The 14,795-nt window shown below is 42.7% G+C and overlaps 1 protein-coding gene across 1 annotated transcript in view; it reads left to right on the forward strand.

The window, feature by feature from the left end:
- The window catches only part of UBE2L3 (ubiquitin conjugating enzyme E2 L3), a 98,082-nt gene extending 84,032 nt beyond the window's left edge, over positions 1–14,050 (forward strand). The window contains exons 3-4 of the mRNA XM_078667872.1: positions 9,986–10,172; positions 11,712–14,050. Coding sequence (XP_078523998.1) covers positions 9,986–10,172; positions 11,712–11,866 — 342 coding nt within the window. The 3' untranslated portion in view covers positions 11,867–14,050. The remainder of the gene's footprint in view (positions 1–9,985; positions 10,173–11,711) is intronic.
- The last annotated feature ends 745 nt before the right edge of the window (positions 14,051–14,795 follow it).

The raw sequence follows: 14,795 nt of genomic DNA on the forward strand, positions 1-14,795 counted from the left end.
CCCTGCAAAGTACATGGAGGCCCCAAAACCCACCACCTATCGATTGGGTTCCAGATGCAGTGTACTGTGCTGAGGGGCAGCATTGACATCGGGGGTCCGAAGGGGCTGCAGAGGAGGGGCAGGGGGAGTAATGAATGTTACGCCACTGCAATTATTTTTATAGAGGCAAATGAAATGGGAATTTGGAAGGGTGTGCAAAGCCTTTCATATAAATAAATTTGACATCATAACAGAAGAAGAGGAAGAAGGAAAACATATTAACCCTGATACAGTGTTTTCTGATTGTGAATGGTATGAATGTTGATATGATGGTCGATTCGTGTGCCTGGTTCAGTATTATTGACAAGTCTCAAAGTAAAAAGCATGGGGTGGGAGGGTCTTATTACCTCTAGACAGGCGTGCAGCAACCATTGGGCTGATAGTGCTCAACCCCATTTCCCCCCCCCCCCCCCCCCCTCAGGTGCCATGGGCTGGGCTGAGGCTGCCAAGCAGTGATCAAGGTTCATCCTGGTTATAACTCTTAACGTCCTAAAGCATTGGCATTCACAGTAAGCCTCTGTGTTCATCTTTATTTTACCCCTTTCTGTCTTTTATTAGCCTCCCCTGCATGACCTCAATATCCTCAGTAGCTCCTCCAGCGCTGATAAATAATTGTTTTACATTCTTACAAGAGCCTTTTCATCCGGACTCCATGGGAGCTCGGGTCACGCTTCATACGACAATCCTAACCCTCTGGAAATTGACCCCCTTCATATGATCACTTTCGAAGCGACGGGGTACCCCACCCGCTAAAACGAGAACGTTGTTTACGCGTTAATCAATAGGCGTTTAGAATCTCGGTTCCCGCGAACAGTGTTCCCTGGGTTATGTTTACCTTAAAGTGCAAACTCTTTTTTTTTTTTTTTTTAGCCACTGATACTCTACATCAACTGACCGTTAGCCCATGTATGCAGGTTGACTCTACTACTCCTCCCTATTTAATCGGCTGCCAACAGCTCATATAGGTGTGTAGCTTTAAAATAATAGAAATTTCACAGCTCGCAAAATATCTAAAAGGTCTGTACGTGCGTGTGACACAGACACATGATCAGACATAATCGAGAGATTCGGGTGTTGACTGTACGATGAGAATATATCTAATTTGTAAGCTTCTGTGTAGACTTAAACGTTCGGTGCAACACGTGAACAGAAATTACGTAGTTTATTTTTGTCTCTGAACCGTTCTGAAATTCTTTTTGTGCGCACATTGAAACGTGTGTGGGGGTGTGTGTAAATCTACACCATTCATGCAAGTGTGTGCGTCAAATTATATTGAACTCCAAGTGGGTGCACTAAACATCCAACCTGGAAATGCAATCGCCCTTTGGCATAAGTCATATGCTGTGCTTCTATAAGAAAATTAACGCTAACAAACGTGTACCAAGCCACTGTTTACTCTTGGGTATTTTGTGCCCTCTCTATATGGTAGTATTCTTATATCCTGAGTCAGTTGCCAGCGCTAATAATCCTGGCATTTGGGGGCTGTGCTCTAGGAATGGTTGCACAGCAGACGCCACCCTCCCAATAGTACACTTCCGTGCTATGTCTCTTTATGAAGGAAGGCACTTCACATGCTGACAGGTCCTGCATCAGGCCCACAGTGTTGGGAGTGCAAGTCTGAGCACACTGCTTTCAGCGTAACAAGGAAGAGATGTTAGAATTGACATAAGAGAAGCTAGTGAAAACTATTTTCTTTTTAGAAGGTGAGTGGCAGAAAAACAAATATGGCTATACCACGCCCATAAATAACACTGATAAGAGGCCGCTGTTCTATGTGTGTTTTTTTCTGTTCATGTTTTGCCTTTTGTGGCATTGTTTGAATTGTTGGCTTGATAGCACTTACCACTTAATATTTTATGCCATTTTAAAAGGGTTTTGGTTTTTCGATTTCCAAGAATTGCTCGCCAGCCTGCGTCCAGGAGGGTTGGGCATAATTTATATTGTCTGTGTTCCTGTTATATCTGAGGTAGTGGTAGATGTTACTGCTAGAATAAGGCATCTCCATGGCAATAAAGCCCTCGAAGGGAGGAGGAGAGGTCTCTCAAATTCACTACAAATCTCTCTCACTACCTCACAACTTCACTCTCTCTCTAACTCACTGCTTCACTCTCTATCTCACTACCTCACTCTATTTCTATCTCACTATCTCTCACTATATCACGACACTCTCTCTCTAAAGTTCACTACATCACTCTCTCACTACCCCACAACTTCACTCTCTCTCTAACTCACTACTTCACTCTCTCTATCTCACTACCGCACTCTCTCTCTCTCTCAAATACACTAACTCACTTTCACTCTCTCATACACTACCTCACTCTCTCTCTAGCTCACTACTTCACAACATCGCTCTGCTTCTATCTCAATACAGCACAACTCTCACCCTCACTACCTCATTCTTTCACTACCTTACTCTCTCTATCTCACTACCTCACTCTATATCTACTTCACTCTCCCACAAAACAAAAATAACTACATCACTACTCAAATTATATCTATAAAACTATCTCACTCTCTCACTAACTCTCCCCATAACATCACTCTATTTCGATATCACTCTCACTACCTAACTATAACACAAGTCACACACTCAAAAAATAACTACAACACTCTTTTGCTGACTCACTCTCTAGCTCACAAGTTCACTCTCTCTCTCCAACTCACTACCTCACTCTCTATCTCACTAACTCTCTCTTTCTATCTCACTAAGTCACTTTCACTCTCTCTTACACTACCTCAATCCTTCTCTATCTCACTACGTCACAACATCACTCATTGTTTCTATCTCCCTACCACCAAAAATCACTCCATCACTAACTCACTCTTTCACTACCTCACTCTCTCTGTCTCACTACCTCACTCTATCTACCTCACTCTCTCTCACTACCTCACTCTCTCTTTCTATCTCACTAAGTCACTTTCACTCTCTCACTCTCTCTCTATCTCACTACCTCACAAACTCACTCACTGTTTCTATCTCACTACCTCAGAACATCCATCTACCTCACTCTTTCACTAACTCACTTTCTCTATCTCTCACTACCTCACTCTCTATCTACCTATCTCTCACTACATAACTCTCTACCTCACTATTCCACTCTATCTCACTATCTCACAACTTCTCTCTCTCAAAACATCACTACCTCACTCTATCACTACCTCACTCTCTAGCTCACAACGTCACTCTCTTTCTCTAACTCACTACCTCAATCACTCTCTATCTCACTGCCTCACTCTTTCTATCTCACTAACTCACTTTCACTCTCTTTCACTACCTCTTTCTCTATCTCACTACATCACTCTATGCTTATATCTCACTACCTCACAACATCCCTCTACCTCACTCTTTACTACCTCACTCTCTATCTACCTCACTCTCTCACTACCTCACTCTCTCTATTTCAATACCTCACTCGCTCTCTCTATCTCACTACCTCACTCTCTATCTACCTCACTCTCTCTCACTACCTCACTACCTCACTCTCTCTATTTCAATACCTCACTCGCTCTCTATCTCACTACCTCACTCTCTCTGCTAATGCAATAGGTATCACATATGCAAATACAAAGCTAATGCCAATACAAATGACAATGCCATTTATTTAGGGATGCAAAACAGATAAAAAAATAATGAGCAATTCCAAAATGTAAGTGCTCAGGGAAGGAGGTGGTTTTAAAAATGAGCAAAGAACAACACAAGTTTAAAAAAGCAGCAGCACAATTCCTCTCCCGGCTTTTCGCCTCAGGAGTAGTCAGTCTCTGGCGCGCTCGTAGTCAGCGCAGATTATATGCGTCAGAGAGGGGGGCGTGGCCTCGCTAAAGTGGGCGTGGCGGCAAGATTACCCTGTGCAGCGCGTCAGCGCTAAAGTCCGCAGCGCGTCTGCTACAGGAAGCGCCCTGTCCCAAAATGTAAGTGCTCAGGGAAGGAGGTGGTTTTAAAAATGAGCAAAGAACAACACAAGTTTAAAAAAGCAGCAGCACAATTCCTCTCCCGGCTTTTCGCCTCAGGAGTAGTCAGTCTCCGAGGGAGATGTTAGTAGTTATCCCCATGTCCGAGACCGGGCATGCAAATTGCTTTTTAAAGTGCATCACCCATGTTTCAAGAGAAACATTATTTTCTGGTTGGGCTCTGGGACAGCCCTTACCCCATTTTACCAAATCCCAAAAACCTACCATGTTTCTAGATTTACTGGCATCATATAGTTCTTGCCAGTATTTTTCATCCCAGGATATTTTCGCTTCCCGCTGGGCATGTTTGTACTTGGACCTTGCTTCTTGGATTGCATCCCTACTTTTCAATTTTACCGCTACAGCAAGTGATTTATAGGAATCCCTGCAACTCTGATCATACCAGGAAGCTGCCTGGTTCTTTTTAGTGCTATGTCTAGGTCCCGTCACCTTCTTAGTAAAAAAGTTTTTAAGATTATTGAAGGGTGTTAAATGAATTGGAACAACCTTGGACTGAAAATCAGGATTAGATATACACTCCTGGAGCTCCGTGGATGCCCTTTCGGCCAATTCCCTCATCGCTAGGATGTGTTCGTGCTTCAATAGGCATTCGGACCATTTCACCCCCCGTGTGTCATTGGTCTGAAATATATCAATAGTTATTGGGCTGGAGTCTGCCTGCAAAACTCCATACAGGTCCAGGGTTAAGCTTAAGGGGTTATGATCGCTCTCTGCTCTTTTTACAATAGACATGTCGTGGATTGATTTCCAGAACTCTAAATTAACGAGTATGTAATCTATTCTGCTATTGCGCACCCCGTTATCAAAGGTTGGTTCTCCCTCTTTATCTGCTCTGGTCCTGCCATTTACTGAACATAGTCCCTGCTCTAGGCATAGGGCTTTAAGCTGGAGTGCAGCCTCAGTCCAGCGCTTTATCGGGGGGATAATCAATTACGGGATATCCCATGTACGATCTTCCTCCTTTGCTAGGTTAATGTCATTATGATCCAAGGGCTCGAAACAATAATTAAAATCTCCCACAATAAGCAGGTTTGCTTTGCCATTCTAATAATCCAGGTGTGATGCCAACTTGGAGACCACCTCTGACTGTTTACCTCCAGGTTTGCCCCTTGCATACACGTTAAAAACATACAGGTCTCTAGCGTTTGGGCACTGTAACCTTATGATAAGTATGTCATTGCAACCAGAATCTATTTGGACGACCCTAAAACTGTCGTTCTGTTTGACCCAGGTTGTCAGGCCTCCCATTGGTCTACCTCTTGTGGTTTGGTTTGCGGGAATAGAAAAATTCAAGTATCCCTGCCTAAACTGGGGGTCCACCTGCCAGATTTCCTGGAATAATATGACCGTATATGAGTCGGTAAACGCTAGCCAGTCTAGGGACATTAATTTACTCTTGAGTCCTGCAATATTCCAGGAAACTATTGAGTGTGCTGACATGGTGTTACGTGTACACTCTGTAGCCTTCTGGAAGTTACATGGGGGGGTATTGCCAAGCAGCACTTTATTCCTTGTTGAAGCAACGGGTGCAGTGGGCTGATCATTGTAGCGGGAATCAGGCCTATAGTCCCCACCCAGCTCTGGATCCTGGATAAGGGTAAATTGATCCTGCATGGGGAGAGAACTTTTACCGTCTTTCTTGTCCCCTACACCTGCCCCCTGGTTAGTCAGTAAGGTTTTTACCTGGGTTGGGGTGTAGGGCTTACTGGTCGGCCCTTTAACAAGTCAATCAACCCCTTCTAGGCCAGACAGCATGGAAAAACGATTATACGTTGGAATGTTAAAGCCACAGCCTGCTAAGTTTCTTGTGAATATATTCCTGGGTCTTTGTGGGTTTGCCACCAGAGATGGGGGGTAAAAATAGCTAAGATTGTACGTGGATATTCCCCCCCCCACCACTTTCCAGATACCAATCCCTCATATGTGCAATGACCCTGCGATCCCTAAAATGCATTATGATGACATCACCTTCTTTGTCCTTGGGTCTTTGCCCCACCCAACCCAGGTGTCTAACGCGCAGGATCTCTCCATCTAGGTTGGGTGGTAGGGGTCGATTATTCCGGAGCCAGTAGACCACCTTATTTTTAAGTTCTCGATAGCCTTCCTTCGTCCCTGCTGCCAATTCTGGGACCTCAGTAAGGACTATGACATATGGGACTGCTTCTGGTGGAAGATCTATACATTGCGAGGTGCCAAAGGCAGTCTTGGTTGAGAGATAGTCCCTAGCCCCCTGTACAGGTTTAGAAACCGGAACGTTTACAGAACCTCCCTCTTTTCCTTCTTTACCTCTGAGTGCATTGCTTGTTTCCAGAGGGGCCAGATTAGTCGTTTGTGAGCTACTAGTGATGCTATCCTTATTGATTTGTGAGTTTGTAGTTTGACCATCTCTCTGTGGCACTAATAAGGTCGGGTTTGGATTGGTGGCTGGCAAATCAGCGTGGGGTCGGTTAGTCTTTGATATGATTGCTTCCTTTAGGGACCCCAGTTGGTCACTCAACCGTTTTGCTTCCTTTAGGGACCCCAGTTGGTCACTCAACCGTTTTGCTCTCTCCACTAAAGGTAGTAGGGGAGATTTCAGTAGGTGTTCCATGGCTCTGATTATATCTGGTTGGGAGTTAAGGGGTATGGGTGGGCAGTGGGGTGTTTTTTTCTTATCCTCTTTATTTGGATTTGATGCCTTCTTGGGACTCAGAGCGGTTTTTGTAGTTTTAGCACGCCTACCCACTTGGCAATTCCCTTTGCGCTTTCTTTTATTTGCCTGCCCTGGTCTTAGTGAGTTATCTACCTTCATAGTGGAGGCAGATTTGGGATGGTTTATCCGCCCCAGTGCTAATTAGTATTGGGGATTCTGTATTGGAATAATCATTTTCAGACTCCCCACTTGAATCAGTTGATGTATACTTGTCTTGTAATTGCAAAGGGATACCAATTTCTCCGTTAACAACCCTTTCCGTGCCAATTAATTCAGGGGTGGTAGCATGTTGGATAGGACCCAGAGACGAACGCTTATTTTGCAATAATTCAGTGGATAAGCGTTTCTCAGTGATGGCAATTTCCCGTTCAAAAACATTAGCTGCCCTTGTTATGAACTGATTTAAGGTCCCTTGTACAGACCCTCCCACCAAGGATTTCCTACGTGCACTTGGGCGATGGTTCATTTCCCTTATATATGTTTTTACCCCAATCAAGTTAGAATCTAATATGATATCAGAAGACCGGATGTGATATAAGTTATTCTGTAAGTCCACAAAACAGTTCAATAACCAAGAGTCAATGTCAAGAGGTTAGGTTCTTACGTTTAGAACGCCACCAGGTCTGGGTCCGATGTCAGGGGGATGGCCCAGCCCTGCCGCCTCCTGCCCCGGACTGCCATAAACTGTCCTGCCCTTGTCCCGGGCTGCTCCCGGCGCTACCCGCGCGTGACACGGATGGAGCCTCTCCTTTTTCTGCGCCTCCGGGCGCGATGGTGGGTGGAAGTGGGTCGCTAGGCAGCCTGGGAGCTGTAGTCTCCCCCCCCTGCTGCCACGCGATGGTTTGGAGCGGGGAGACGCACAGCGTAGGGAGCCCAGGTGCGGCAGAATCAGCAGACGCCAGGTAGGTCCAAAAAAACAACGAGCACCAAGTGAACTAAAGCCCCCTTTTTAGACTTTAAACAGTTTAATCCTTTTGGTAGCACAAGTCGACTTTCAACATTAAAAAAGATATTGGACTGGACAATCCAGTACAGTAAAAACTAGTTATGGTGGACTACAATCGTTTGAAATATAAAGGGAAAAGATCTGCAGACCATGAGACTCGAGTACTATGTGACGTAACAAAACATGATGTAGCGGTGGATTGGCACACTCCCAGGGGTTGATCTGGTCATGGGGGGTGGGAATGGGGATATAGAGAGAGTGGCATATTTGATAGTTCTACTGAAGCTGTGGCTTCCTCTGTGTACTCTTTAACCATGGGTTTTAGTCTCTGCCCTAACCAAGTTTTCAGTACTCCAACTTTGCAGTAGTCTTCAACCTCTGTATGGGGCCTCTGCATCTGTAGTTTTACTTTTGTGGGTGGATGCTTGTTTGCTTAGAAAAAAATAAGAGTACATGGTCTAAGTGTAGACTTCCAATGATAAGCAGCTACTTAAACTCTCCCTTACATTCAGTCAGTCCTGGATTTCTGCTGCGTAATTAAGAATCCCTCTTATTAAAGTGGAGTTTATCCCCTGTAGTAAGGCTTCATGAAGCCATAAATCCTGGAATGCTTCCAGCAATCGACCGCTGATGTCCTCACCCATCAAATGCACCAATTCCTTAAATAATACATACATTCCCAGCTGACCTCAAAAGAACACATTTCAAAAGCAAAAAATATTATCTCAAGCTCTCGGTTTTGTTTTCTTCACTAGATCAAACCATACTAATTTCCTTTATGTTCTGAGTCATTGTACAGACCCTCTTCTTTTTTCCCATGGGGTGAAATACCCTACTAGTCAGTCCAGCCTCCATGAAAAGGTAAGCTGTCTCCTAAGTGACAACCTACCTCATCATAGGTCATACAAACATTAAGCATGGATCCCCATTTGAACTAATCTATGCTTCTGCCTTTTTTCTGTTTCTCTTTTTCATTAGCTACAGTGTTTAGTTGACCATGAACGCCAGACTAGTTGGACAACAAACTCCTCTATTGGGCTACTGCCAATCCTTAGTCTAGCTCGAAATTCCGATTGATATGTTAGGAAGCCATCTGAGAACGCCCTCATTCTCTGAAATGACCTTTGCGAGGCTGTCGCAGTGGCTCATATCCATTCTGAAATAGAGAAAAGAGTTAAAACGAGTCTTTAGCAAAATTCCTATAAAGGCCACCTGAACGACTCACCCTTAATCGGTCAGCCTACCAGCCCTTGGATCTTGACCCTCAAGTGCGGTTTAAATGTATATTTTGATCTCTCCCCCCCATATGTCTGCTTCCTTCACTCTCCGCTGCTAATCCCCAAATATATTTCAAAACTTTGTATTGCGTATTGTGCTTAACTTTCACAGAGTGTATGTCTATACTTTATGGATGCCTTAATAAAAATAAGAAACGTATAATTCTGTCACTCTGCTCATCTGGTAAAGTATGTTTTGGTGCTAGATACAAACTGGAAATATCTGCAGTGGTAAGTGCAAAAACAGTAGTAAGTTCTTCCTGGATGGGAAGCATAGATGTGGTAGAAAGAAAGTTGTAGTTCACACTAAATTGACTTGCGTGTAAGTATGAAAATGGAAAGGGAAGTCCAGTGAATTTCGGATACAAAACAGTAGCATCTTTGAGTTTAATAAGCTGAGAAGTTTGGTACCAAACTTCCCAGTTTTCAGTAAAGCCATCATGGAGCTGTAGAGTTTGTAATGACAAGCGCTCAGCCCATGTACTCAAAGTGGCTTCACTGCACTTCCCATGTCTGTGAATGGCACACACTGTAGTGACATATTGCTCATGCAGCTATGCCCTCACCTGTGGTATGGTGCATTCTGCCTTACAGCTGTAAGGCCTGCTCAAGGGGTGACTGGCCCATTCCACAGGCAGTGTTGTGTGCCATGTAGACTCTTTAGTTTGGTCTGCACCAAAGCATGCAGCATGCAATGGCAGTGTGTAGGTGTTACGGTAAGGGGTCTCTGAGGGTGGCATAATACATGCTGCAGCCCTCAGTGGCCCTCTCTGGTCACAAGGCCCTTGGTACCATCTTTCACAAAGGACGTACATTTGGCCCAGAGATATGGAAAGAAAGGAACAGTTTTGGGAAAGAACACAGGTGCTAGGGCCTGGTTAGCAAGGTCCAAGCACACAGCCCAGTTGGTATCTGGCAAAACGTTAAGGGGTAACCATGCAAAAAGGAACACTTTCCTACACCATTACTGCATTATTAATAACTATATTGCACGTTGTTATAAATCAGAAGGTGAGGTCCTCCTGGTGTGTAATTATGCTACCTTCTTTTTCTCCCTTGCAGGACAACCCTCCATATGACAAAGGAGCCTTCAGGATTGAAATCAACTTTCCAGCAGAGTACCCATTCAAACCACCTAAGATCAATTTTAAGACAAAAATCTACCACCCAAATATCGATGAAAAAGGCCAGGTTTGCCTACCAGTAATTAGTGCAGAAAACTGGAAGCCAGCTACCAAAACCGATCAAGGTAAGCAATAGAATGCCAGTCTACTTTGGAACCTATCTTTCTAGGTTTGTACTAAAGATGGTGATTTTTCTGTTGCTTATATTCTCAGTCTTCAGTAAAATACACATTTTAACCCATTGATGTCTCTGTAGGAGAGATGGAATATTTTACGGTGGTATTTTACATTGTTGATTTGGAGCTAGACCTGTACCTTTATTCGTGCATTTAGAGGTAATGGACAATTCAGAATATGCAGTGTGTGAGCAAGTTGGAGAATAATTTTAAGAATTAACCCATATATATCCCTTTCCAGTTATGTCTTTACTGCCTGCAGCATAAATTAAATGGGTTATCTTCTAGAGCATTCTCTTTTGAAGGGGACTAGAATGGCATTGGTGGACTTTAAGCAAACTTCTGCCAAATAATGGGGGTTATATAATGTATACCAAATGCTAGGCACAACTGTTAATTTTCAGGCCTCAATGGAATTTTCTAAAGTTTGGAATGCAGTTCCCATCACTCTTTGAGACAAAGGATGGACCCTGATAAATGCCCGTATTTCCTCCTGAATCCATTAGTCTTTTGCCTGGCAGAGCAAGAAACCGGTCTTGGTTGTCTTGTTAGAAAATATAGTGACATCCATTTAGTAAAGTGGTTGTTCATCGCCTTATGTGGTGTGGGTAGTCTTTTTATCCAACACATCAACCAAGCTTCAAAACATGGATTCATACCCAGCATGGGATGGTGGGATAGTATTAACCACAGACTGTACACTGTGTTGTTGCATACTAGGGCGTTGTAGAAAGTTTGATCAATTTTTGCAATGGGTGGGAATGTTTTAGATATCTGTTAAGCTCTTCCGACTAGGGATGACTTTGTTCCTTAGAGATTACTATCTACTGTTGAAGGATACAGAGATCATGTATTCATTAATAGCATTGATATGCTGAGGCCAGACATGGAGAAGCAGAGACCAGAATCTACAGGGAAATAGTATAGCAGTTTTGGGCATTGGAGTGCAACAACTGATCCATTATTCATATTGAGATATGTTCTGCATTTAGTAGTTGAAGCCCAAAAAGGTGGTGGTCCTGATTGTTTAAAGTTTTATATTCTCAACTCAAATCAGTTTTGATCAGCAGAAGAAACCATTGCAGCGTTTAAAGACATGATCGTAAAGTATCAAAATAACAGGCAAGCGGAGTTTATTCTGGTCTGTGGGAACAAAAAGGATAACACCATGAACCCAGCTGATAGTGACCAATTACTTGGTTGGATAATTATGATGCATTGTTTGGCATATGGTTGTTAAACCTGTGGTTGAGCAAGGAGTGTGGAGTCCAAAATAAGTACATAAATGTGATCTGTTTTTGGTGGACTTAGATTCACAATCTCTCCTTGTTGACAGCTTTTGAGACATTTTTCCAGGAATACTGGGATTAATGCAGTTGCTCATGCCTGTACATATTCGTTAAAGTTCCTTATATTAAAAGTACTTGAAGTATGTCTTAGATTAAGGCCAGACTTTGACACTTTTCCCCGGTTCTTATCTTTCTACAGTTATCCAGTCCCTTATAGCGCTGGTAAACGACCCCCAACCTGAGCACCCTCTGCGGGCTGACCTAGCTGAAGAATACTCAAAAGACCGTAAAAAATTCTGTAAGAACGCTGAAGAGTTTACAAAGAAATATGGCGAAAAGCGACCAGTGAACTAAGTTCTGACGCAGTGGCGTTAATAAAAATTGAAAAAAAGGAAAAAAAAAAGAAGAAAAAATGTGACTGAAGACCGGGAGCAGTGTACTATGGATGTCCACCCTTTGCCAAGCAGGATCCTGGAGCATGGACGAGTGCCACCATTTTGTGTTATCTTGTGGCTATTACTAACATTCTACAGTTTTCTTAACCCAAAATGTGGTACAGATAACCTGTAGTGAAAGGATTAAAATTGAAAGATGTTCTAGTTCTGCTCTTTGTTTAAAAATCACTGCTTGAATTTACTTTAAAAGGATGTTGCTTCTTTTCTTGTCGAAATTTATCAGAAATCTTACTCATTCTGCCCATAAGGTAAAAAAAAAGTTGTGGCTGTTATTTCATTTGCCTCTCACCTCTTCACAGTTCCAACACTTGCTATAATTTGATTTGTATCCTCTTGCCCGTCCCTGAATCCGTCTTAGAGAGAGATCAGTCGTAAAGGGGAAAAAATGGTTCAGTGTTCACGGACCCGGTTTCCTTTCATCTCTCTTTCAATGTTGCACTGTGCTTCGTGGGACTTGGTTGCAAGTTCTCCTTAACTTCAGTTTGTAACATAATAAAAAACATAAAAAAAGTAATAAATAAACCAGTTTTTCTGTTTATCCTAGGTAATGTTAAACAAGAAAGCCATGTCTGTTGGTATTGGATTTCAAACTTTGTGTTGCCCACAGTCTGCTATATTATTTATACTGAGTGTGGTAGCAACTTTGAGGGAGATGCTCATTGTAGAAGACTGATGTCAAGCACCTCAAAGAGAATGTTTAGTTATCTCTGCCATTTACTTGCTGCCACGAAGGATACAAGGCAACTCTTTCTTGCCAGTGCTTCCGGTATGCTAGAACCTCATTTACTTGTAGCTTATTTGAAGATAAACCAAGACGTCATGTTTTAAAGCAGTTCATTCTAATACTACAGTCCCTGATAAAGCTTGAATCAAGGGGGCATTCAGTGTGGCAAGGACAATTTTAGTACGTTTTATTGAGTGTCATTGCTTTCTTTACCATTGTGCATAACAGACTTTGCCAGTTTCTGCACCAGTGAGTTTGTTTTTGTTACAACTTATTAGGGTCCGATCACTGCAACAGATAATTCCCAGCTGTGTGTAGAACCCTGAGCAGTCTTCTCAAAATAATTGGAGGGAATACCTCCACGGAGATAACTTTTCACGGTTCTTGTTGAAGACTGGAAGGTGTTCAAAATGGTAGGAGTCTGAAACTATATTTTTTGTGACTTACGAGCAGAGGGAGAACTTCGAATTAATGTGGTGTTTGGAGACCCGAACATGGGTAGAGTAGGCATGCCAGTAAATTTGTAGGAATGTATTTTCATTTGTACACACTCCTTTTTGTGGATAACTAACTTATTTTGGCTCATAAAGAACACCCGCAAGTCTCATCTCAAGACTCACAGCTGCCATATATTCTTCGTTCGGTATTTGCACGTCTATATCTGTTCCTTTCATCTAACCTCTGTATTATTCTGCCATCCGGCTTTCTTTCCTTCTCACCTGATTGTGAACACCTGCAGCTTCTGGGAAAACCTCAATGAAGCTATCTTTAAACATTTTATGAGTAAACCTATCACTATTGGCCTTCTGCATGCCAAGGTACCCTGTTTACCCAATCGTTACTAATAACTTCTGCTTTTTCCACTTATCAACAGGAATGCTGGTATCAATGTATCTTATGTGCTTCTACTGTTGTAGGCATTACGTTTTCAAAATGGCGGGTTCCTTTTCTGGAGTGCTCTTTCATTGTTGAACTGACTTGATAGGGTTAAAATGTAAACCGTGCAATTGGCATTTTGGCCTCCTCGTGGTGGAAAAGGTAATAACATTATGCATTTTCCCTGGACCTCTACATTAGGACTGCAATGGAAAGTAGCATTTCACTTGGCTACTTAATGGGTTTAATGTATTTATGTAAGCAGGCTCTTCTTTGCAATGTAATCCGTGTTTGAGGGTTTCTTCATCTTTGGGGCAACTAGGAAGGGGTGTTATCAAGGTTTCCTTTTTAAGTAACACTTTAACGTCTTAAATAACAAATCATGCACTTTATTGCCCTTATGTCTATTATGTACCTGGCATACTATGTTAAATCTGTATATTCAGCTATCACAATGTGAATAAATACTTTTATTAATCGAAACAGGAGGAAACGGCAACTTGTGTCCCTTTCCGTTAAAAGTAACAACATTAATCTTGAAAACTGTGATTGTGCGGCGGTGCACGGATAGGTAATCCTGAAGGGTGTCCGTGACATATCTTGCCTAGCTGGACATGTGACTGCCCCCTAGTCATCTCGCCTGCCTTTTAGAGAAACTACCTATTGTGAACGTTTAAATTTCCTTTTAGGGCTACCCACCACTGTGGTCTCATGTGCTGTGCAAAATGAGTTTAGATGTGGATTATCAATGCAACCTGATATTTTGGCCCGCAAGCCAACTGAAAGCACTGTTAGCAGCATTGTCTAGTACTACCCAACACAGCATGAAGTGGTATCCGCATTCCAGGTTATTCACATGGGATAAATGTATAAACACTATCTTAATAGGTATCATTCATATTAGTGGGTATCCTGTAATCTACAATGATCTGATGCTCTGACGCCAGCATTGTGTTCCCTTTAATTACTTATAATAAGAATAAACTGATCCATAAAAGCAATCACTTGGTGTCACAGGAACCCAGGTGATCTTTGAGCTGTGCGAGATTCAAACAAGACAGATGCAACTAACTTTTCCTAGCCTATAAGCTATTCATTCTTAACGCTGTGTTTTTTAATGTTTGCCAAAAAATAGTACTCGTGACTTTTCTTGATATTACAAGTAGTGAGTGGAAGGGTGGAGGTGTGAAAAAAGTGAGTGCATGCCAGATTTGTGTGGGTCCACAAC

This window comes from Lissotriton helveticus, chromosome 11, assembly GCF_964261635.1.
Source record: "Lissotriton helveticus chromosome 11, aLisHel1.1, whole genome shotgun sequence".
NCBI lineage: Eukaryota > Metazoa > Chordata > Amphibia > Caudata > Salamandridae > Lissotriton > Lissotriton helveticus.